Raw genomic sequence first — 25,520 nt, forward strand, 5'->3', positions numbered from 1 at the left:
GGGGGCAGGACTGGGTGGGCTGGGGCTGGGCTGCTGCCTCCTGGCCCACGTGATACTCAGCTCCTCCTTCCCTGACCTTGCCCTAGAGGAGATACTCTCCGCCCACCCCCCAGGCCTTTCTTTTCTGGACACTAGAAGAGTGGGTACCCAAGAGGAGCTGCCATGGAGCCTGAGGCGTGGCGGAGGGCGGTGTATAGGAAACAGCACACGCCAGGGTCACTCCCATGCTGTCACGGACCCACCTGCTGCCTGAGGGGGAAACTGAAGCTCAAGTGAATGGGAGCCCACCAGTCACAGCCAGAGGGTAGCTGGGTGGGTTCTGAATTCTGAGTGCAGGCTCTGGAAGCTGTGGCAGAAACCCTGGAGGCCACTCTAGTCAGGGCCCCACCGCACTGAGGCCCACCCTCCTCTTGCTGTCCTGGGAGGGGGGCACCCTTGCGCCTGGTTAAGCACTCGAGATCATCGTGGCGGGTCCTGAAAAGTCCATGATTGTTTACTCAGCAAATTCCGTTTTTATAAGCATTTAGACTTCAAAGGGCAACAAAGCACTAATTACCCAATTAATCAGCAATTAACAAGTAGTTAGGTCACTGCAACCAACGCCAGGGCCTTTAGGAGCTGCAGGTGAGTGAGGCCCCGAGCAGACACGAGCTGGAGCCGGACTGGCCCTCGCCCCGCCCACGGTGCCGAGACCCCGCCCCCCCCCCCCCCCCCGCCCACGGTGCCGAGACCCCACAACTCTTCCCACGGCGCTGAGGCCCCGCTGCCCCTTGAGCCGTGTGCCACGCCTGCACGGGTGCTTCCCAGTGGGGGTCCAAGCCCTCAGGAGAGGCTATGCCATACAGCAGCCCTGTGGCCGTCAGTGCCAGGGAAAGCTCTGGGCTCAGTGGCGCCCGATGTTGGCCCCAACTCTGCAGCCGGCATAGCGCCAATCCCCCTGGGCAGCCCCTGACCTCCAGGCCAGGCCCCCGGAGACAGCTCTGCAGCGGACAGCAGGCTTCCCGGAGCTGGGGATGGGAAAGGGGAGCCCCGTGCGGCTGGCACCTCTGCCTCTGGCCCCAGGACCTCATGAGCATTTCTGAATTTTTCCTGAGAGCTGCTGCGAGAGCCCAACTGAGGGGCCTGGAAAGACCCCCGCCGGCGAGAATGTGGGTCCGGAGGAGGCGCGGCTGGAGAGCGACCCGCCTAGGCCCCTTCATCTCAGGGTCTCCCAGACTCACCCCTCCCAGGCCTCTGGGTCACGGGCCTCAGCCCCGCACCCAAGCTCACTCAGGCTGTTGCCCCAGCGCTCTTCCCCCGTCCCAGCCGGCCTGGCTCGCCCCGGCACTCAGGGCTCTGGCTGAGCACCCCCAGCTCGGCACTCGGCTCTGCAGCCCCTCCCTGGAGCTCTCTGTGCGCGCGCGTGGCCAGCTCCTGCTCAGGCCCCGATCCCGCGCTGTGATCATCTCCCACCAGCCGCCTGTTTGCTCCCCACGGTCTCATCTGCTGAGAACGCGGATCGTGTTCCCGAGGGCACACAGGGTCTGCTTAGCCCGAGACGTGGCGGGCAAATGCGGGGGTGGCCTGGGCTCCCAAGTCCGCAGGGCCCGCAGCCCCAGGCTGTGGTTGGAGGGGACAGAACTGTCCTCATGGGGTTCCCAACTGTCACACAATTGGGGCACTAGGTGCAGGGGGCAGTCCCCAGGGGAGCACTGCCCTGCCCCAGTGCAATTCCAGAACGTTCCCTCGGACATTTGCAGAATAGAAACCATAGCACCACCTGCGACTTGAGCCTAAATGCTCCAAAATGCATGAAATCACCTTTAATTTCCTCAAGTCTCAAGGGCCACAAATAGCAGGAAACGTCGGGACCGGCATTTTCACCACAATGCCCAGGGACACCGGCCGGGGGAGCACCCATCTCGGACAACCTCGCCCCCCCCCCCCCCCCCCCCCCCCCCCCCCCCCCCCCCCCTTGCCCACCTCGCCCACCTCGCCCACCTCAGCCGCTTCAGCCACTCTGGGCTCAGCCCAACTCACACACCTGACAGGAACCACCTCACTCAGAACAGCTTTCCATTTTCCGTCCGAGGGCACCTCTTCCCGTCAACTACACGTCCTGGCCACACACTCTGGTGGCTTCACACCCACAGCAGAGGGCACCCGCCACACAACAGGCAGCACGGGCACATCCCTAACCCTCTGCCCTCACACCCTGTCAAGCGTGGCCACCTGGGGCCCCGAGCTCTCACCCTCCAGCTGTCTCCACACAGCAAGGAATTCCTGGTGACAAGAGCCGGCCACCAGCCTCTTCCTCCACACCCAACCCCACACCAGCCTGCAGATCCCCGAGTGCCCACCAGAGCCCCTGGCCTCACTGGTGTCACTGCCACTGTTACTACAGGCACATGCTCAACCCAGTCATGCTCACATGCAAAGACACCATTACATACACATGTGCACAGCCACATTCATGTTTATGTGCACATGTACACTCAGCCATACATGCACAGTTATATATACATACGTGCACATGGCAACACACATCACGTACACGCGCAGTCATGGACACACATGCACTCACACCATCACGTACACACATGCACACCATCACAGACACACATGCACTCAGTCATGGACATGCGCACTCACCCACAGCCATGTACACACATGCCCTCACCATCATGTACACACATGCACTCACACCATCACGTGCACACACCATCACGGACACACGTGCACAGTCATGGACACACGTGCACTCACCCAGTCATGTACACATGTGCACTCACCATGATGTACATACATACACTCACACCACATACACCATCATGGACACACATGCACACACAGTCATGGATAGATGTGCACTTACCCACGGCCATGTACACTTGTGCATTCATGATCATGTACACGCATGCACTCACACCATCACGTACACATGTGCACACACCATCACAGACACAAGTGCACTTATACATACATGCATACACCATCACATACACATGTGCAGTCATGAACACCTGTGCACTGACCATGTACACACATGCACTCACACCATCACGTACACACATGCACTCACACCATCATATACACGTGCACACACCGTCAGACATGTGCACTCACCATGACCCGTGCCCTAACCGTCACGTACTCACATGCACTCACATACACATGTGCAGTCATAAACACGTGTACTGATCATGTACACACATGCACTCACCATCACGCACACACATGCAGAGTCAACACACGTGCACTCACCATCATAGACACACGTACACTCACCATCACGGACATATGCACTGTCATGTACACACATGCACTCACACCACCATGTACACACGTGCGCACACGTGCACTTACCCACAATTATGTACACAATCACAATGTCATGGATATGTGCACAGACATGCACAGTCACGTACACGTGCACTCTCATTATCATGGACATGCACGCACAAACACAAGACGCCTAACCCCTGGCCCTTCGAGACTCCCCTCTGGGTCTCTGCTCAGCTGCCTCTCTGGGGGTCCTGCACCCCCTGGGCCTAGAGTGCCTGGGGCACCCCCCGCCCAGCCTAACTTCCCTGTGCATCTCCCACGGGCTGATACTGGCTGCTTTTCGCTCCTGCTCCTCATCTGTCTGGGAGAGCTGGGGTCTGGCAGCCAGTGCCCACACACCTGTGGATCAGCTCCACGGCCTCTTCACACCCGACCCAGCACCTCGGGAACCCCGCACGCCCAGGGCCAGGCTGCAGCCCCGTTCTGCCTCAGAGACCCTACGGGGTTTCCTTCTGTCTCTGCCGCTGCATCACTGCGTCGGATGGCGTGTGGATCTCACATCGACTCTCCTTTCTCTCATTAGTGTCCCTCCCAGCACAGCTATGGCTGGGGCCAGAATAATTAATGAGCCTGTGTCAAGGAATGAATAAACGGTGCCCCCCTCACCCCGGCCCCAAGCACACGGCTAACCTTTCCCGGAGCCGACAGTATTCATATATTCTCATGTTGTCAGGCTCAAAGTGCTAACTGCCTCATGAATTATTTATCGACACAAAAAGTCTTAACCAGAAACAGTGTTAACATTAATTCCTGACCCCGGTGTCACAGCGGCCTGGCCTGTTCCACATAATTGGATTTCAGCTCGACAGGCGGCACGGGCTCCAGCCTAGCCCCCTCCACCGGGCTGCACGCCACCACCTTCGCCCTGGAGCACGCCACTCATGCTGCCCTCCTCGGTGAGACACCTCCCTGTGTGTGGGGCTGTCCTGCCTGGGGGTGGCTGCAGCCCCTGGGGTAAAGGGGCCGTCCCTGTAGCACTGGAGGGAGCCGTGGGCGGGGCGAGACGCGGCACGATGACCTCCCCAGGCCAGAGCCCAACCCCTCCCCTGGAACCTTGGCTGGGCTGGGGGGCTTGGACCTGCAGAACGTGCTGGCAATGGTGCCTGCCAGCCTGGCTAAGGCTCTGGGAGGGCCAGCCAGTCGCCAGGACCTCAGGCCACCCACGCCCAGCAGCCCAGGCATGTGAGAGAAGCTACCCTGAAACCTCCACCCAGCCCAGCCGCCAGCCACAGTCCCCGGGGGACTCCAGTGAGCACCGTGCAGCACACAGGAGCCGCCGGGCTGTGTCTTGCTCAATTCTGACCCACGAAACAGGAGACAACAGAGGGTGTGCCCACTACAGGGAGTGAGCCCTCCGTGGGCACATGTGGGGCAGGGAGGTGGCGGGGGTGGAAAGGGCGGACAGAGCAGGGACCAAATCCATCGACCCCGTCCGGACCCCGCCCTGGCAGAGGATGCGACACATGCAGCTGATGTCTGGGTCTCAGCTTCTGCATTTGCAGGTGGGGCCAGGGCCTCAGCTTCCGCACCTGCAGACGGGCCAGGCCTCTTCACTGATGATGTCGCCCGATGGGAACTGCCTCGACTTCCGCACCTGCAGGCGGGCCAGGCCTCTTCACCGATGTCACCCGATGGGAACTGCCTCGACTTCTGCACCTGCAGGCGGGCCAGGCCTCTTCACTGATGATGTCCCCCGATGGGAACTGCCTCGACTTCCGCACCTGCAGGCGGGCCAGGCCTCTTCACTGATGATGTCACCCGATGGGAACTGCCTCGACTTCCGCACCTGCAGACGGGCCAGGCCTCTTCACTGATGATGTCACCCGATGGGAACTGCCTCGACTTCCGCACCTGCAGACGGGCCAGGCCTCTTCACTGATGATGTCACCCGATGGGAACTGCCTCGACTTCCGCACCTGCAGGCGGGTTAGGTCTCTTCACTGATGTCACCTGGTGGGAACTGCCTCGGCTTCCAAACCTGCAGACGGGCCAGGCCTCTTCATGGACGTCACTTGTTGGCAATTAAATACTGCAGGTGGAGGAATCAGGTGACTGAATTGCCACGGAGATGAAGGTGTCCTCACTCAAACACTCCCTTCATGTGAAGCCCGACAGCACACATGACACGTGACATCCGGCCCCTCCCCGCAGCCCACAGATGCCAGGCCCCAAGTGGGGGTGGATGGCAGGACAGCCACCTCCCAGGACCCCGAGTCCCTGCTGCCCCTGTGCTGACCTCCCAGGGCTGAGGGGTGCTGCCTGGGCTGCTGGAACAAGCCTACCCCTCTCAGCACTGAGGCAGGGGGTCCAGCCCCTTTGCCACTTAGCCTGGGGTACACAGCCTCCCGGCCCCAATGGCCCAGCGCTCCCGCACCCCTCCCTGCTCACCCCTGCACCTCTTCACAGCCCCAGCTCCGCCGCAACCTCCCTGCTCCCTCATGCAGGGGTGCCTGCCCGCCTCAGGCCCTGAACACACAGGCTTTCCCCTGCCCAGACGCCCTCGTCTGGCCCCTTCTGAGATGCTGCCCCAACTCGGGGCCCCGTTTTCCTTCCGACCTGGCAGGGGCTGCTCTCTGCACTCACGGCCGTTTACGGAACATTTCTCTCCCCACTTGGAACAGCAGCTCCCCGAGGGCAGGACTCTTGTGTGACATGCTCCTCACGCCCCAGGGGCTGGCACAGAGCCCAGCCCAGAGTCACGCTATGCTGAGGCCACTGCCCTCGGGCGCATGATCACTATGGTGTGGACGGCGGATGGGCGGGTGGACCAGGGGGACAGGCGGTGGGTAAGTGCATGGACATGGGTGCTTAAAGATGGACGGATGGGTGGGCGGATGGGCACAGCCCGTGGCCACCACAGGCGAGGACACAGCCCAGCCCCCACCCCCGCTGTCCCCACACAGCAGCTGTGCGCCCAGCAGGGAGCCTCAGAGACTCTCCTATGCTCAGTGGTTGGGAGGAGATGGCCGCTCTTTGACTCCAGAGAGAGGCTGATGGGTTTTTATTGCTTTTGTACAAATAATGGCTGCCAAGAAGAGGCCCAGGAGCGGCGTAATGAATGTCATAAACCTGCCTGGTAAAGACAGTGCTGGTATCGGCCCTGGCACAGAGGGGTGTGGCAGGATCCTGGCGGCTGGCGGGCATACACAGTGCCCGCCTGGCTGGGTCTCTGCCACCGCTCCTGCCCACGTCCTGGCCTCCCTGTCCCAGGCCTGCTCCCAAGCATGCAGGCAGGCTCCCTCCTCAGGGGCCTCGGGGCCTCTCACCTGCCCCTCTGTTCAAACCTGTGCCTGATTCGGCCAGCCTGGCCTTCCTGTCCAGGGCCTGCCCCTGCCGCCGACCTGGCCCCACCTCCTGCCTTCCTGCGCTGAGCTTAACACCCCGAAGGGAGCAGTGACTCCTGGCTTCCCATCTTCCTCCCCCACGCACCCACCCCAGCTGTGGCTACGCTCAGCACACACCGGCTAGAGGGAAGGCGAGAGTGGATTTCTGTCCAGCTCAGTGTGTGCATGGCGGGCATCAGCAGGGTCAGGAAGGGCCTGGGGGGCTACGGCCAAGTTGGCGCCACCAGGGGCAGAGGGCATGTGGGCATTGGCACACTGGCGGCTCTTCTCAGCGGGACAAGGGCTGGTGGCCGCATGGAGGACAATACTGGGTAGGCAGGGCCATGCTGTGAGGGAGGCTGAGGCTCTCAGCTCCCGGTCACTGAGGTGGCACCCATGGGGTGACCCATTGACCTCTCTGGGCCTGTGTCCCCGTCCGGAGAATGGGATGACCTGGTAACTAAATGCTGCCATGCAGGGTGAGGTGGGTCCCTGAGGTCTGGCCCAACCACAGGCTGTGGCCACGACCCTGCCACTCGCCCGGCCCCTCACCCCAGCCTCTGCACCACCACCCCTGCTGGCCACGGGGCCTTCCGGAACATGCTGTGCATGGGTGTGGGAGGGCGCCCAGCAGGTTCTTGTGGATCCTCGTTCGTCTAATGAGCTCCCCAGCCACCTGCCAAGCTGGAGTTGGTCACCACATGTGTCTTACAGTGATGACAGTGGCCAAGAAGGCCACGCCACATATTCGGGACAGAAGCTGCTGAGGATGAGAAGGGCCGGGGCTTTGCTGGCCACCTAGGTGGGCAAAATCAAACCGCTTTAAGGATGGTTCATAAAATCAGACCAGGTGACAAACACCCGTGCCGCTCAGCCACACAGGAGGCTGCTGGCCTAGCTGTGGCTGCTCCTGAGGCTAGTCGCAGACATGCAGGCAGCAAGGGGTACACACGTGCAAACATGCAACGCCACGTGGCCACAAGCAGACAGGCAGCGAGCATGCAGGGTGTCCCGAGAAGCCTGCAGCACACACACAAACACAGGTCTCTCACACACACGTACACACGTAGAAACCCAGAGAGGCATTTGTGACCCTGCTCGACAAGGCAATGCATAGACCCACGCAGCCCACCACAAATAATGCCGCGGACACAAGCTGCACACGGGACAAGCACAGATCCGCCTACACGCTCACGCACACTGTATGCACACACATGCTCACATGCACACATGCACACATGGACACGCACACACATGCAGACACAAGCACTCATGCACAAACACGTGTGCACACATACATGTGCACCCACATGCATACACACAAGCACACCCACCGACATGCACACATGCACGCACATACACAAGCACGTGCACACGCACACGAACACGCACATGCACACACATGCCTACACAAACGCACACACAAGCACAAACACACCCACATACACACATATGCACCCACACATATGCACAAACATGCACACACACACACGCACGAACACACACGCACATACACAGGCACACATAGCAGCCCCACCCTAGGAAGCACCTCAGAAATCTGATGGCCGCAGGGAAGTGCTGAACCCCAACCAGTGGGCCCCAGACCCCAGCATGATCCAGACCCTCACTTGGGGCCCTCCTGCTCCCAGCCCCTGCCCTGCTCCTGGGCATGCACCCCCAGGACAGTTCTGGGTCCTCTACCCCGGGGGGTCTGACCTCAACCTTCCTGCAGCCTGGGGACGTGTTAGAGCACTTCTGAGGAGGCCTGGCGTCTCCCTGCTTCCTGCCTGGAGCCTGGGCTCTCCCCTGCAGCCCCCACACGCCAGACACAAGTGGCCCTCAGGGCTGACATCATGGGAGTCTGAGGGCCCCACTGGACCAGGGCCCTGTTCACACAGTGGCACACACAGGGCCCATATGCACATGCCAGCATCTGAAACGGGCTTGTGTGCCAGGTTCCAGCGCACACACAAGACCAGCTGCAAGCCTCGGGGTCTCCTGGCTCCTGTGGCTTGGAGGGGACCCCATCCCCCATGCAGCAGGCCAGCCCCGCCCCTCGGCCACCACCATCTGTCACTTCAGTGGTGGGGGTTAAGCTGCAGGCAGCTGACAAGGTAATGATGAGCTTTCTCAGAAAACATTGAGAGAGCTTTAGGGAGAAGACTTGAATAATGAGTGGAGACTCAGAAGCAGAAGGGCACCTCGGGGCTCAGGGTAGAGACACCCAGGTGCCCTAGGGGCCACAGATCCGCTGGGGTGGCCACAGGAACTGACACACGCACACCTCACCCGCAACAGGGGGCAGAGCCCACTCTCCAGCGCATAGGACCCGGCCCCCATTCTGAACCACAGTGAGCTGGCACTCAGAGATGCCAGGAACACCCTCGTCTGGCACCTCTGCCGGCCACAGCCCTCCTCTGCCCATGGAGGCTGCACGGGGGGAATAGCTCACGGCACCCCCACTTGGCCAGGTGACTCCCAGTGGCCGGGGCCAGGTGGCCTCGGCCCTTTTCCACACTCAGGCCCCCAGCACGTACTGCAGGAGCCGGGCTGTCAGAATGTGGCTGATGGCCTGCCCAGGACACCAGGGAGAAGGGCAGGGGACGTCGTCGCAATCATGACAGCGGTTGTCAGGACACCCACAGCCCCTCTGAGGGGCTGCACCCCACGCACAGACGACAAAGCAAGGCTGCCCAAGGCCCCGTGCTGCACAGGGGAAGGAAAGCCCCCAGGAAGAGGCCCCTTGGGCAGGCGGCTGCTCCAGGAACTCTTGCCCAGAAGTGAGCTCCGGCCACCCCAGGTCAACAGCTCATGGACTCTAGGCCAAACCAGGTGAGAGGCCAAAGGCAGAGCCCACAGTGGCAGAGCCCAGCCCAGGGTGGCCGAGCCCAGGGTAGCAGAGCCCAGGGTGGCAGAGCCCAGGGTGGCCGAGCCCAGGGTGGCAGAGCCCAGGGTGGCAGGGTCCAGGGTGGCAGAGCCCAGGGTGGCAGAGTCCAGGGTGGCCGAGCCCAGGGTGGCAGAGCCGAGCCCTGGGCTTTAGACAGACCCTCAGGCAAGTGGGCAGCCTCGGGGAGCTGGGGTGGGGTGTGGAGGGCCCAGCTGAGCCCCTGCTGTGACCCAGCCACGTGGTCAATTCCTGCCCTGGACGCCCAAGGGTCCAGGGATCATGGGGTCCACTCCCAGCCTGTGGCCACACCACACATGTGGCTCCCTCGCCGCCTTCTGTTCTGCCACCAGCAGAAGCCATGGGACGGAGGGAGTGGGGGGCTGCCCCCTGGGCCTGGCCACACCAGGTCACTAATGGGCTAATTACATGCCCTGTAAAGCTGCTGTGGCTTAGTGAGGGAGCCTCTCCAGCCCTGGGTCATGCAGGGGCTGCAGGGATGACGTGGGCGGAGTCCGTCCCCCACCCCCACAACGAGCTGAGCAGGCCGTCAATCTGCAGAAATGGCTCTCATGGAGCTCTGGGTTTTATGAGGTCATTAACGTCCCTCCTGATGCTTACAGGGAAATAAAATCAAGTTGTGAGGAGGGGCAGGGCTGCTCCTCAGGGAACAGTGGTGCTGGGGGCCAGGGAGATGGGGCTGGGCCTCCAAGTCCGGGGCAGGGGTCGGCGCCCAGCCTCCCAGTCCAGGCACACCTGCAAGGAGCCCGCCACCATGCCACACGCACCCACAAGGAGGCGGGCGCACCCACACTCTTCCCCCACCCCCGCACACACGAGTCACGCAGGCTGCATGCGGGTCTCCCTGCTGGCCACGGGGTACCAGCTCCCTGGGCATTGCCCTGCAGTGCCCAGCCTGGGCCCAGGCCTCTCTGTCCAGGGTGAGGCGTGTGCCGGTCAGGGCGCTGGAGGTGGCTGCTCACACACAGCACCTTCCACACGAAACGTCCCAGGCCCCCAACAGGACCCCAGGCAGCAGCCTGGCCCTGGCCCCGCGGATCCCGGCACCTGTAGCCTTGGCTGGGGTCTGTGCAGGCTGACCACTCTGAGGCTCCTGGCGGGGCCACAGCTACAGGGCCAGCCTGTTCCCCCGGGGCAGCATGTCAGCCTGGGGTCCCCGGAAGACCATGAGCAGGGCACTCCCCCGAATCCTCGCTCCGGAACTTGTCCACCCACCGCCGGCCCCATGGTGGTTGAGGCCAGAACCAGTCTGGGGCTCCAGAAGGAAGTGGGCATGGGACAAGGCGAGCCAGGTTGCGGAGCCTCGGACAGGGGAGACGGGGGCCCCCTTGGGACAAAGATGGTGGGGGGTGCGGGGGGACTTACGGAGTAGCCTCTCCCCGAGACCGCCTGCGCAGAGCTCTGCAGAAGGAAGGAAGGACAGTCAGTGACGCTGCGGCTCTGACCCCAATTCCTGGGGACGCACCTGGCCACCTGCCCTGCAACCCATAACCCAGCTGAGCGCTTGTCCCAGGTGGGGACAGGTCCAGATGCCCGGACCCAAGACCGCCCATGAGACGTCCTCCCAGGCAGGGGCTGCCAGGGCTGATGCCTTGGGGAGGAGGACAGAGCTGGGTGTCATGGTGGGGTCCTCCCTAGGAGCTGCCGTCCTCCTGGCTCAGCCAGCGTGAGGCTCCCCTGCTCTGGGGTCCAAACCCGAGGAGGCACCCATGGAGACACCCTTGGCCAGTTCCTTGCCCCCAAGAGGGAAGGCCCTGCCAGAAACGCTGCTCAGAGGAGGCAGGAAAACCTGGGGGAGGCCAGCCCGGGGCCCCAGCTTCTGCTGACCTCCCTCCATGCCCACCCACCAGAGGGGTCTGCAATTGCAGGACTTCAGGGAGGGCGTCCTGGCTGGTCAGGGAAGGCTTCCTGGAGGAGGTACCAGACGGACCCCTCCAAGAAGGGTTCACCACAGGGGCCTGACCTGACGGGGAGTGGGGATGGCAGCTGGGGGCCCCTCAGACATCAGGCACGCTCTGGTCTGGAGGGCTGCTGGAGGACCCCCGATGACCCTTGGTGGGGCTCCCTCTGGTTCGAGCAGGTATTGTGAGGCCTTCAGGACAGAGCTGTGGGTCACATCAGCTACACACCAGGGTCTCCCTCAGCAGGAGGGTGGGGAAGCAGGCTCAGAGCCGCTGTAGTGGATGGGGCGGCTCACTGAGCTGGGCAGGGTGAGGCTGAGGACTTGGGTACTTGGCATGGCTGGGGCACACGGAGAGGGTCCAGAGCAGACTGGGGAGTGGGGGGCAGGTGTAAAGATCCAACACCCCCTCTGAGGGGCAGGGGCAGAGGAGGAAAATGGGGGCTCTGGGGCCAGCTGAGGGCAGACCCCTACTCTTCCAAATGGATCCATGATCCCCACTGCAGTCAGAGAGGACATCCCCTCCCCTTCCCCAGACAGCTCGAGGGGCCCCAGGGTATCAGAGGACAGAGCCCAAGGCCCTGGGTCCTGATGGCCCACCCGCCAGCTCCTGGCTGCCAGAGGGCGGGCGGGCCTTCGTCGCCCTGAGTTTCGGCCTCAGCCCCAGCTGCTGTGTTGTGCTCAGAATGTGACCTCATTCACCCAGGACTGGCAACCAGAGGACGAGCCGAGGCAGCGGCGGCCCAGATAATTCTCAGCCTATTTCCTGTCTCGCGGCAACAAGCCAGGAAGCTGGGCAGTGAGGCCTCCACTTAAGTGATACGGAGACGCCTTGGGTTCCATTCAGGCCCACGGGAAACCCGTCCACTGCCCCTCTCCTGCAGGAGTGGGAGAAGGGGTGCCAATGGCCTCCTCCCGGCCAGGTGGGCTACTCCGCCTTCACCACAGCCCCAGCCGGATGCTCCCACGGCCACGCTCTCACTCCCACGGCCACGCTCTCAGGGGTCAGCCCCGTTACTGGCTGAATCCTGCCTGTGAGCCCAAGTGTGGGGGTCCCGGACCCCTGGGGACCTGGTGCCCAGGGGCCTCTCTCAGGGACACGGAAGGTATGTCTTCTTGACCCTGGTCAGCGTGTGGCCTGCCTGGCACAGGCACACCAACAGCCAGGCCGGGATGCTCGGCCCAGACCCGCTCAGGGTGAGAGAAGCGCCTTCCGCTGACGTGGAACAAACCCCGGCTCCTGCCGCCGGCCACATTCCGCCCATCTCCTGTCCCAGCCCACGAGGTGGGTGGGTGTCCCCGGCCGCAGGACAGAGGCCACTGCAGCCCAAGCGACCCCAGTGGCAGCCCTGGGGCGGCGGTCTCGAGGCTCAGCCACCAGCTGCCTGCCCTCCAACCCCAGGGCCAGCTCATCGTGTTCCTCATTTAAATCTCTCCTAACGGGGAAAGTCCTAACGAGTAAAAGATCCTGCTTTAATGAAGGCAAAATGCTAACGGCTAAAACACAGCCTTCGTGGGAAATCGGGCCCCTGACCGGGGGCTTCTGGACAGGTGGCCCAGGCTAAGGCAGCTCCGAGCACGGGCAGCTGGGTACTCACATCGCTGAGTGGGTCTCGGGAGCTGCTCCACCGGGAGCTGGTGGCTTCGAGGATGCTGTCATCATCACTGTCCCGGTCGCCCCCTTTGGACACGATGACCTTCATCTGGGACACAGAGAGACACCGTCTCAGGCAAAGCCCCACCTCACCGCATCCGCACTGAGGTCCCTGGCACACAGCCCCGAGCCCCGACAGCCACTTGGCGCTGTTGCGGAGGGGGAGCCGGGTCCTGGTCTGGGGGCGGGGGCAGTGGCAGGGCAGAGCTCTGCAGAGCCAGGAAGGCCATCCAGGATGCGGATGACCCACCCAGGAAGCGCCCCATGCTCGGATCCCCCCTTCTGCAAGCCGCTGACTCTGAAGACATCCTGGGGGTGCTGGGGACCACGGGCAGGGCCTCCGCCACACCCTGGCCTCTTCTCAGCCCCAATGGCCAAGACACTCCCTGGCTGGGTGGCACCACCACCCCATCCGGCTGCACAGGGCTTGAGGCCTCCAGGCCGAGCATCAGTGCCACCCCCGCCTCTGGCTGTGCCCACACCACCTCCTTTGGGCGGCGCCATCCCAGGGCAAGCAGCGAGGTGGGTGGTGGGACCTGCCCATCCCTGGCTGTGTGAGCCTTGGGCCACTGGTTTGTTCACCTGCAGAGGAAGTGGCCACACTCACTGCCCCCCGCCACCACCTCTGGTGCCAGCCAGCACAGGCGCTGCTGCGTGCCAGGCTCCGGCCCTGGTGCTTTGCACACGCTCACACACATTTGCTCACACGACAGCCCCAAGTAGAAACCATTTTCCTTTACATTTCACAGATGAGAAACCTGAGGCCCAGACAGGTTAAGTGGCCAGGCAGGAACTAGACCCAGAGCCCTGCATGTATTTCATTTTTTACTTGGAAATAAATTCGGACCTGTTCCAGGTCAAGGTGGCCAGAGAGGGAGACAGGGTTCCTCCACGGGCGGCTGGAAGCGGCTCCCTCTCTGGCCACCTTGACCTGGAACAATTCTGCACCTGGTGGTCACTTGCCCCAACACGTCTGGGCCCCCAGAACTTGCATCTGGGACCCCTGGTGAGCCCCTTCACATTGAGTCATCCAAGTCAGAGCACGCCCAGCCCCGGGAACCTGTCCAAGTCAGGAGCATCCCCTGAAAGCACCCTGGCCCTGGGGTGCTCGTCGGACTGGCTGGTGTGGCTGGGTGCAGCCATGAGCCTGGGGTCAGCCAGGCCCACCCCTCGCACCCCCAATGCCACAGGCCTCTGAGTCCTGCGCCCCCTTCCCTCTGTGGCTGGCAGGGTGCACACAAGGCAGACGGTGCAGGTGATAATGAAGGGGTGTCACCCAGGCCCCTGGGGTCAAATGCATTCGGCCCGTGAGGTCAGTCCAGCCTCAAGGAGCAGAAGCCCAGACCAGAGGAGGAGGAAGGAGGCCCCCGGCAGGGCAGGGTGGCAGCCCCCAGGGAGTCTGGGCCTTACCATGCGGGAACCAGTGGCAGGACGGTGGGCTAGTGGCCAGCTCAGTGGCGCAGTGGCCCTCACAGGCACTGGCCAGGCTGCCCGGCTCCTCCCAGCAGTGTGGCCTCAGGCACGTGACTGACCCCCCTGCCCCGCCCCGCCTCAGTTTCCCCATCTGTAAATGGCCTCTCCGGGCAATGAGGTTCCTGTGCACTAGGCCCGGGGCCGGCACCTTCCAGGCCACCAGGTGTCACTGTTGTCACCAGCTGGACTCTGGCCGCCCCTCCTTCCTCATGGCACTTGTGGTCTCAGCCACCTGGCACTTGTGGTCTCAGCCTGGCCGCCATGCCCACTGGGTCCCACACCTGCTGCCCTGCTGGGGCCGTCAAGGGTTCCATCCACCCCCAAAAGGAGCGAAGGTTCTCAATCCTGAGCCAGTTTCTCCACACAGGGTCTGTCCCCCGGAGCCTATCAGGAACAAATTTCCAGGCCTGCTCTAGGAACCCTGTGTCACCGGCCCCCTGGGAGGTCCGACCATTGGGAACGGCCCCATGAGCCCTGCACGCACTGCAGGGGCAGCACCTGCAGTGACGGAAAGGCAGCCACAGGGCCACCGAGTACAGCAGTGCGGGAAGCTCACTGCCCAAGGGCACCCAGCTGATGGGAGGAGGCACGGCTAAGATACGCCCACAACTTTTCACAGCTGAGCCATGAAAAGCAGGACACCTCTCTACACTGCTCACAAAAGCCACCTCCGGTCAGGGCTGGGTGCAAAGGGAACACCTCACCCCCATGCCACAGAGTGACTCTGCGGGGTGCCCTGCATTTGCCCCTCCCAAACCCAGAGGCCCTACGAGGCGGCCAGGTAGGCAGTGGGGTAGGGTCCCGCTCTTCCTTGGGTGGCCAGATTTAGCTCTGAGAGCCTCCTGTCTTGAAAAACCCTGCAGAACTGGGTCCTGGACACAACCCACTGTGTAGACAGCCAAGGTGGCTGCCCGCAGCCCTGCGCTTCACAGCGGCTTCTCAGTGCGGCCTGCCGGCCAAGCCAGGAGCTGAGAAGGCCACACGTCCACTCCCAGCAGGAGCTCAGAGACAAGATCACAGTCCCTGGACTCCCAAGCCCACATCTGGGGCCAGAGGGTGCCCCGCACGTCCAGGAGAGTAGGTGGGAGCTACCATGTAGGTAGAAAGTCTCCTAAGTGCTGAGGCAGGAGACTGAGGCCTCAGCCAGTTCTTGTTTAATAAACAGAATATAGAAAGAAGAATCTAGTTAGGAATAAGTGTCTTGAGTGATTAGATCACGGTCTTACTGAATATTAAGCTTTGACTGAAGCCTTCTTGTACTTTATGCATAATTCTCTATGAAATCCGGGTTGCTGTAGTCAGGGACCGATAACAGACACTATGAAATGTGGCCACGAGGCAAGGCCATTAATACCTGCCGAGCATCAGCGACCAGGGCGCCCGGCAGAGGCGACTGCTCAACGCTGAAGCCCAGCCCTCTGTCACAGCCGCAGCAGCGCTGCTGGAGGGCATCTCAAATCTCTGCAGCAGCGCCAGTGCTGGGGAAGCACCCAAGACTCAGCAGGCCTTGGAAGGGCACAGCCCCTGTCCCTGGGTGAGCTGGTCGGCACTGCACTCCCCACCAGCTGGAGGAGGGACTGGGACCGGCCAGCCCAACGCAGCTGCCCGGGGCCTCGCTGTCTCTGCATGGCGCTGTGCTATGCTGGGTGCGGTGTGTCTGCTTTCCCTCCCTACATCTGCACCCGGCTCTTCTTTTGAAGACAGTGAGAAGCAGCGTAATTCTTGCAGCCTCTGTTCTTACTTGGCAGGTATACCATAAGGTGCTGAGGCATCTCACTGCCCCCTGCTTCGGATACTTGCAAGCCCGGGGCCCTGGTTCCTGAGACACGTGAGCTGTCTGAAATTCACCCAACTTACTCTGCCCCCGTTTTGTACCCAGTAACAGTCGGAGCGTCCAAGCACTCGGGGCCACTGCCGGCGTCTCCGCGCACTGGTGCAACGGACCCCTGCGCCCAAACTCCTTTCTTGTCGATCCTGGCGTACCGCGCCTTTATTTCTACAGGCTCTCACCGCCGCACCCAGAGAACACCCTCCGGACCCAGCAGGGCTGGGCCCTGCTCTACCGCACCTGTGCCCACCGGGCCCTGTGGTTGCTCCACCCGTCCATCCACCCATCCCACCAACGCTTATGAAGGCCCCACGAGCTGGGCACCATTCTGAGCAGTGGGCAGAGCAGACCCAGGCTCCTGCCCTCCCGGGGTGACAAAGGAGCGGCCGTTCCCGGTGCACACAGAAGGTGACTCTGGCTGCCAGGCGGCAGGTGCTGGGGGAAGGCACGCACGCCAGAATGCATGGCGTGATCTCGGCTCACTGCAGCCTCCGCCTCCAGGGTTCAAGCGATTGTTGTGCCTCAGCCTCTGAAGTAGCTGGGATTACAGGCATGCACCACCACGCTCAGCCAATTTTTTGTATTTTTAGTAGCGACGGGGTTTTACCATGTTGGCCAGGCTGGTCTTGAACTCCTGACCTCAAGCAATCCGCCCACCCTGGTGTCCCAAAGTGCTGGGATTACAGGTGTGAGCCGCCTTGCCTGGCCTGCCTCGTTCATTTCTGTACTTCTGTTCTTGTCTACACTACGGCCTTCCTTTATAGGTTTACTTCCTTTTTTTGTTTGTTTCTTAAGGTAAAACCTTAGGGTTTTAAACCTTTTTTCTTTTCTAACAAGCATTCAAGCTGGTTTTCCTCTAAGCATTGCTTCGGCTGCATCCCATCAATTCTGACACAGGATTCCTTATTTTCTAATGAAGTTCAGTTCAGAGGGAGATTTAGGAGGTTTAAATCTCCTCAATTTAAATTAGGAGGTTTAGGAGATTTAGGAGGGCTAACGGCCTGCCTGGCTGGGTGTGCTGGGTGGGAGGGGAGGAGAATGACTGTCAACTTCTAGCTCAGTCACCTGGGTGGGTGCTAGGTTCACCCACCGAAATGCGGCAAAGACAGAAGCCGTGTGTCTGGTTTGTCCATGCCAAATGAGAGGAGCATCCTGGGTCCTGGCTGGACACTCTGAGCAGAGGCAAGACGGTGCTCAAACCGCAGAGCTGTGAGGTGGAGGACGAGGAGAGTCGCAGACGCTGGAAACAGCACGGGCATGGGACAAGAACGCACGAAGGGCACGCTGTTCTGCCCTCCCCCCAGCCCCCACCGTCAGCCCTGTGGTCACTGGGCGCGTAAGCCAACAGTCCGAACTCAGAAGTGCTGTAAATGTAAGGCACCTGCAGCTTTCCTAGACTCCCTACAAAAAATAAAATAAAAAATGTCTGATAGTCTCTGTATTGACTACATTGTTGAGATACTATTTTCAAAGTACATGCAGTGGAATGCAATATTTTATTAACATGAATTTTACTTATTTCTTCCTACTTTTTAAATATGCAGCTCACACAATATTCCCACTGAACAGTGCTGACCTAGGGGAGTCCGGCACCCTGCCCACCCCTGCTGGATGAGAAGCCACACTCCACCGGGTCCCAGGGCGTCTATCCCCAGGGAGCCCTGCAGGGCGTGTGCCGGCCCTAGGAGAGGCTTCCTGCTGAAGCCCCGCACGCAGGCAACCCTGTGGCTCAGCATGGAAACCACTCTCCCTCAGACTCCCCACAGCTTGGCCAGCTAAGGATGCCCCACCACTGCAGCTTCTGGCTGGAGGACGGCCAGTGGCCTCTGCCCAGTCAATGCCAGTCCAGCTCACTCTGGCACTGCAGAACTGGGCCACCTGGAACGGCGCCAGGGCGGCCAGAGAGATCCTGGGTCACGCCACAGCCCTCCTGAGATCCCTCCGAGGCCCCAGGCCTCCCCTGGACCTCTGGGCAGCCCTGGGTCTCCCCTGGCACCTGCGGGTGGTCCTGCCTCCTGGCCTCCACACATCCAGGTGTCCCCCACCCACCCCTCCCTTGTGCCCTTTTCGCCTCTGCCACAGTGGCCCAACGTGCTGTCACAGCCTGTCTCCCTACACACGGCAGAGCCGAGCCCTGTCGCCATAACAGAGACGGAGCTCATTGTCCCCAGTGCCCAGACAAGGGTCCGGAACAAGCAAACAGGGAAGGCCCAGAGGGCAGGGCCTGCGGGTGGGACCATGGCTATTCACCTGAAGTGAGGCGCCCAGCCAGAGACAGGGCCTCGGAGGCGGCTCGGCTGGCAGAGGCACACACGCCACGAGTAGATGCTGCACCGGCTAAGGCCGCCCACGCCCCTCCCCGGGGAAGCCACCCACACTACACTCCTCCCCCTGCCTGCAGACTTGGCCAGACCTGGGGGGCCCTCTAGGGCTCTTAGAGCTCCAGGCCCCTCGTGGGGTTGGCCCTGCTGCCACAGTCTCAGTGTCGTCCCTCTCCCAGGAATCCATCCTGACGCCCGCTTCTCCGCCCCTAACAACCAACCATCCGCTGCCTTCATCTGCCCCGGCTCCACAGGAAAAGGCCTGGCCTCGCCCAGAAGGCTCAGGCCCTCCCACAGCCCGTTTTGCAGACAGGAGGGGGCCAGCCTGCCTGTGCCAGCAACAGCAAGGTGGGCAAAGGATCACGCAGAGGTGACCCGCGGGCTGATGGTCACTAGGGCACTGCGCCCCAGCCCGTCTCCAGAAGGGCGCCCAGGCAGCAACAGGGTCTGTGGTCAGGCAGTGGGCAGCCTCCCCCAGATTCCCAATGTCACCCCCACTGCCACCACCCCACTGTCACTCCATCCTCAACCTTCAGGCTGGGCTGTACCTGCCTTCCCTACAGCAGCAAGACCCAGGCCCACCTTCCTGGGCAGGCTCGGCTCCACTGAGCAACCCTCCTCCCGAAACAAGGGAACGAGTGTGTCCCACCCAGGCCTCAGGCTCCGATCTGCTGCCTGTGACAGGAGCCAAATCCCACTCGCAGGGCCCCGCAGGCCCACAGCGGTGTCCTCTGGTCAGTAAAGTGAGCCATAAACACTAGAGCTGACCACCAAATTTCAACATTGCTGAATCCAGAAAAACCGGGATTTCCAGCTCTTCAGAAACATCCCAGATCCGGCCACAGAGAATCTGCACTTTCCAGGGCAATGCCTGGCGGCGGCCCCAACAGGCTGTGAGCCCCAGGACACGAGGCACATGTCCACCCCACAGGGTCCTACAGCTCTGCCCTCCCCACAGCGGCCCCCACCAGGCCATGCAGACACTGGGCTCCAGCGGAGGCTACAGGGTCACGGCCAGGCCTTGTGAGGCCCCTCTGGGTCCTGAGGGTTTCCTCCGCTGGTGTCCTCTGCACCCTCAGCTGCTGGCCACGTGGACCCAGGCTGCAGTATCACCCTCCCAGGCCTCCCCGCCAGCCTGGCCTTCCCCATTAAGGGGCAGCACTGCTCAGCTCAGAGGCTCCAGCACAGACGGCCCCTCCTCACTCCCTCAGGCCGTTGAGGTCGGACCCGGACACAGCTCTGTACTCAGGGCCCCCTCGGTGACCCCGGTTCGGGGGAGGAAGGGGGCTGAATATGGAAGGGGGGCAGGAGCCTATTTACATCATTTCTGTCCCCCATGCATGACAATGGAGATGTCTGAAGGCAATTCCGCCAGGTGCTGCAGCCAGAACTCAGCTGCTTGATGCCCTGGCCTCCCATGAGCAGGACACAAGCAAGTGACAGCCGTGCAGAAGACTCGGGGCTGACCCACGTTCCTTCACGGGTCCCCAGGCCACACAGAGAACCTTGGGCTGACCCACGCTCCCTCACGGGTCCCCAGGCCACACAGAGAACCCTGGGCTGACCCACACTCCCTCACGGGTCCCCAGGGTGCCTATCCCGAGGGTGGGTGACCCCAGGCATGAGCCGAGAGGGGGGTCTTGTCCCCTGCCGCGCTGGCCCACACGGTAGCCTTGTATAGGGGGATCTGGAGGCCAGCACCCCCCATGCTGAGCACAGGCAGGCCCCTCTGTCCAGGCCTCAGACGGGCGGGCAGGAAGCTCATGACCAGACACCTGGGTCTCCCCTCTGTCAGGTCAGAGCACAACAAATCCCAAGCGGAGCCTAGCACAAACCCCATTTGCAGAATGAATCACATAAGACACACACTCATCTGTTTAAATTACCAAGGCTGATACTGTTATAAAAAATAGTGGCACGGCACTTTTTATTTTCTTTAATCATAAAAATAAACCCTGCGCTTCTGGGATGGAGGCCCCAGGTGAGCACCGCAGGAAGGGGCCTGGCTGGGCGGGGAGTGTGGGGCCTGCAGACCAGAGCAGGTGCTACACCAGAGCCTGGCCGGGACCCGGGAGGGCCTGTGGGGGACGCGTCCTCGTGAGCAAGTGCGGGGGGCTAGAGGTCAGCAGCTGCCTGCTGGAAGCCAGGGACACCCACCCGCCTTCCTGACACCTGCAGCTGCCCAGCTGGGAGTGACCAGGCCTTCAGTACGTCCCGTTACTTGGCGCAGGGGTCCATGGGGCCAACGCTGCTCTCTGGAGGGCCCCTGGCTGCAGCCGCCCAGCTCCCCTGTGGTCTGGAGAAAGTCAGAGCCCTCGCCAAACACCCCTTTCCTTTTGGGCCAGTGGCGTGCCTCAGACTCCAGAAGACTCGAGTGGGGCTGCCTCGAGACCAAGGCCCGGGGTGGCAGCCCTGATCCCAGGTGGGGGCTGCGGAAGGGCGGGGATGGGCCAGGAATAGCGTTGTAGTGTGAGGTCTGCTGACTGCACATAGGTCAACAGCCGGACAGGACGCTGCGGGGGACTCTGGGAAGCCGGGAGAAGGCGCTGCCTCCCCTGTGGGCTCCCCCTCGCCTGGAGACCCTGCGAGCACCCCTTCAGTGTGTGCCCACGGTGGGGGGGGAAGCAGAGTCCTGAGAGGTGGGGGTGGGAGCCTCCGGGCCCCCTGCAGCTCCTGACCCATCAGTGGGCCCGTGCAGCCCCTGCAGTTTGGGGACCCTGGAGGTGAACACCAGCACCACCTGACTGCCGGGGGAGGGGCCGGACTGAAACCCACACCTTCAGCGTTCACCACTGGGATTCTGCCTGAGGGCGGGAACTGCGCCTTGGCCGATGGGGTGCGGCCCATGAAGAGCCTGCAGCCAGCACTCCACAGGTGCTCCCGCCCAGCACGCCACTCGCGCTGGCACCACTCCTGCGCGCACGCACACACCACGCTCACGCTCCGCACACTGGCACACCCAGGACAGGCGTGCAGGCAAGGACAGTACTGGCGTGCAGAGGCACAGAAAGACACTGAGGGGCCCCAGCAAGCTCCCGGCCCTCCCAGGGCACACACCACAGGCAGCACACGCGGGTTGGGGGACATGGCGGGGCGGCAGGAAGACGCCGGGTTCCTCTCTCCTCCTGGCGTGGCGGGCCTCGGCCCGATCACAGCACTGCAGGGCTCCCACCTCCGGCTGAGCCTCAATTTCCAACGGCAAACAGCCCGGCCCTGTCTGAAGGCCTAGGGCTAGTCCAGCAAAGCATCTCCGGCCCGAAGGGCGAGGCGGCCTTGGCCCTGGGGGCCCTGCCAGGGTGCAGCTCACACTGGGGTGGCCTGGAAAATGCATCCGGGGAGGTGCCCACAGGCATCAGGCTCCGGGGCTCACAGATGGGGCCTGGCGGGCCACCCCGGGGGCACAGGATCGGGTCCACCGTGACCTCAGGGGCCGGCAGGGATGGCCCAGGGCCAGGAGTGAGAGCCGGGGCTGCCAGGCTGGCACCAGATCCAACAGGGAGCGCCGCGGCTGGCACAGGGGCCCCAGGAGAGGCCGGCAGGGTGGGCCTGGTTGCCCCAGGAGTGGAGGGCGGTCGGGAATGGGGAGCAGCGGCTGGGGCTTGCAGGGCTTGCTAGGGCCCATGAGCGGCCGCAGGGGCTGGCAGGGCTGCTCCAGGCCCATGAGCGGCTGCTTCTGCTGCCTCAGCCGTCTGGGGCCCAGGAGTGAAGGTGTGAGTGGGCCGGGCTGCTCTGGGGCTTCCACTAACCGCTGGGGCTGCCTAAGGCGCGGCAGTAAGCGCCGTGGGCGGCTGGGCTGGCCCAGCAGGGACCTTCGGGGCTGGCCGTACTGACATGGCACTAGGAAGGCCCGCCGGGGGCAGCAGCACTGTCCCGGTAGGAAGCCGGAGGGCCGGCGGCGAGGTCGGAGGGTGAGGAGTGGCCGCGGGGGCTGGTACCGCTGGCACTGGGCTAGCAGGGACCGCAGGCGCCGGCAGCGGTGCCTTGGGGCCAGGAGGAAACGCAGGCGCCGGCAGTAGAGGCAGGGGACCAGGAGGGACCGTGGGGCCAGCAGGGAGCGCAGGCGCCGGCGGTGGTGGCACGGTACCAGCAGGGAGCGCAGGCGCCGGCAGCACTGCCTGGGGCCTGGCAGTGCCCAATGTGGCCGGCAGGGCGGAGCCAGGCAGGACCGCTGGGGCTGGCAGAGCTGATCTGGGGCTGGAAGGAGCCGCTGGGGCCGGCAGGGCTGCCCGGGGCCCAGAAGTGACCGCCGGGGCTGGCCGGGCTGTTTCGGGCCCAGAAGTGACCGCTGGGGCCAACTGCGCTGACCCAGGAGTGGCCGCTGGGAGGGCTGGCAGGGCTGCCCGGGGTCCGGGAGTGCCGACAGGGCTGGGAGGGACCCCTGGGGCTGGCTGGACTGGCAGGGCTGGAGCTGTTGCTGGCGCTGGGCCGGGCCGTTCTGGTCCCAGTGGCTGGCTGGGAGCGGCCCCCCTTCTGGGGAGCACACCTGCATGGAAGAAAGAGCACGTGTCCACCTGGGCAGGTGTGCCCACGCAACCCCCGTCCAGCCCAGGCCCAGGAGGCATGCTGCCCTTCTCCAGCAGCCCTATTCCCAAGGGGGCCAAGGGGAGCCTAGGACACCGCGCCGAGCCCACCCCGGAAGGAAGGCGCACACCAGCGGACCCCTGCGGAGGATGCAGCTGCAGGCTGCGCCGCACCCAGGACAGAGCCCCACGTGCTGGGGAGGCCCCAGGCCAGCACCCACCTGCTCTGACAGCCCCTCCTGGGCAGGAAGGCCCCCGGGCAGAGCAGGTAGGGCCCTGTTCCCAGCTGGGCCACGCACCTGACCACTGACCACAGTCACGTGCCTGCAGCCACCGCCGGAACCAAACATTCCCCTCCCCATGCCACACGCGTTAGCGGATGGCGCTACGTGTGGGCAGAACAGCCTCAGCAATGAGTCTGGACCCTTCCTGAGAGACACGCTGGACACCTATAGTCGGCGGAGCCTAACGGACACGGCAGGGAAACGGGGCCGGCCTACCAGCTTGGTGCCCCAGCCCGGCACGCGCGCCTCGATGCCCCAGACAGGCACCTCTCCCGCTGTGGCCTTGGGCCAGTCACGGCCCCTCAGTGGCCCGGCCGGCTCCTGCCTCTGCTCGGCCCCAGCCCCATCCAGGGGTCCCAAGCCCCAAGCCTGACAACGATGGGGCGCTGCCGGGCAGGCCCAGGGGCCACGTGGGGGGTGTCCAGGTGCTGGCGTGGCCCCGGGGCGGTGAGCACTGACCCAACAAGAAGCTCCCGGTGGGGGAGGGACCTGCTCACCTGCTTGGAGGCCTGCAGCAGGACCTTCCTGGCTCCATCGCAGGCGGGCTCCAGGTCCTGCCCGGGGCTGCCGGCCTCCAGGGGCCACCTGTTCTCACTGGGCTCCGCAGCGGGGCAGTTTTCTGACTCCCGGGGCTTCTTGACCAGGCGACGTTCCCACTTCTCCTTCCTCTCATGTGGCTTCAGGGCCATATCTTTCTGCAGGGAAACAGGGAGATGCCGGTTAATTGGCCGGACCCCAGGACCCTGGGCCCAGGACAGCACTGGACAGCACTCCACCTGAGCGGCTCTCAGGGGAAGGAGCCTCCGGCCTGGGGAGAGGCATCGCAGAGGGGAAGGAAGACAGACAAACAGGTGAGAGGCTGCTGTGGGTGGGAGGATGGGGGCGTTTCTCAGGACTCAGCCAGCAAAGGACCAGACAAAAAGCTCAGCCCAGCAGAGAGTCTCCAGCAAGCTCCACAGAAGGCTGGCCTGGGGCTACCCAGGACTGCGCCTCTGAGGCCTGTTGAGACCAGGGCTGCCTTTCAACACTGAGAGTACACCCTACAGCAGGGGCCAGGGACCACAGGAGCCTCTCCAGGTGAAACCCACACCCCACAAGAAGCGCTCCCAGAGGCAACACCCCACAGGAAATGCTGTCCCAGGAGACTCCCCTCGGGAAATGCTGCCCCAGGAGGCTGCCCTCCGGAAATGCTGCCCCAGGAGGCTCCCCACGGGAAATGCTGAACCAGGAGGCTCCCCACGGGAAATGCTGCCCCAGGAGGCTCCCCACGGGAAATGCTGAACCAGGCATTTCCAGAGGGCCTGAGGGGATGCAGCCAGTGCTCCAGGATAGGCCTGTGGATTTGGGCCAGAGATGCTCCCTCATGCTCACCTTTGGGCTCTCAGACCCTGGGGACACCTCAGGCCCCCCGTAAACCTGCTGGCCCCCCAGCTCCCCAGTGACCCTCAGCCCATCTCGACTCCTTCAGAGCACCAGACTGTCTAGTCTTCAGGCAGCCTACAGGACATTCCAGGACCCTGCCGCCCTGCTGGTGGGCATTGGGCAGCCCCAGGTTCTGGGGTCCCTACCTCTGCACTCAATAAATCAGTAGTAAGCACCTTCTGTATCCTGGCTTGGCTCCTGGCACCAGGGCTGGCACAGACAGATATAGCACATCAAATTTAGGGTCCAGAGAAGCCAGCTGGCTAGACGGAACTGTCCATGAAAGGACAGAATCCTCTCGGGGAGGGCGCAGCTGTGAGGAAAACAGCAGCAGCAAAGCCCAGGGACAGGACCTACGTCAGAGCTGCTGGCAAGGACCAGGGGAAGCCACTAGGGAGGACCTGCACGGGCACAGGGCCATGGGTGTCCCTGGGGAGGAGGATCCGCCCCCCACATACAGACACAGGCGTCCCTGGAGAGGATGACCCACCCCAACGTAGAGACACAGGCGTCCCTGGGGAGGATGACCCACCCCAACGTAGAGACACAGGTGTCCCTGGGGAGGA

The 25,520-nt window shown here is 62.9% G+C and overlaps 1 protein-coding gene across 1 annotated transcript in view; it reads right to left on the reverse strand.

The window, feature by feature from the left end:
* Positions 1 to 25,520, reverse strand: part of FBRSL1 (fibrosin like 1) — an 86,024-nt gene that overhangs the window by 47,153 nt on the left and 13,351 nt on the right. The window contains exons 2-4 of the mRNA XM_032270896.1: positions 24,030 to 24,227; positions 13,051 to 13,155; positions 10,918 to 10,953 (exon numbers count right to left, since the gene is read on the reverse strand). Of these exons, the coding sequence (XP_032126787.1) occupies positions 10,918 to 10,953; positions 13,051 to 13,155; positions 24,030 to 24,221 (333 nt within the window). The 5' untranslated portion in view covers positions 24,222 to 24,227. The remainder of the gene's footprint in view (positions 1 to 10,917; positions 10,954 to 13,050; positions 13,156 to 24,029; positions 24,228 to 25,520) is intronic.

Source organism: Sapajus apella, unplaced genomic scaffold (genome assembly GCF_009761245.1).
Source record: "Sapajus apella isolate SASKATOON/1434 unplaced genomic scaffold, GSC_monkey_1.0 scaffold218, whole genome shotgun sequence".
NCBI classification, from domain to species: Eukaryota; Metazoa; Chordata; class Mammalia; order Primates; family Cebidae; genus Sapajus; species Sapajus apella.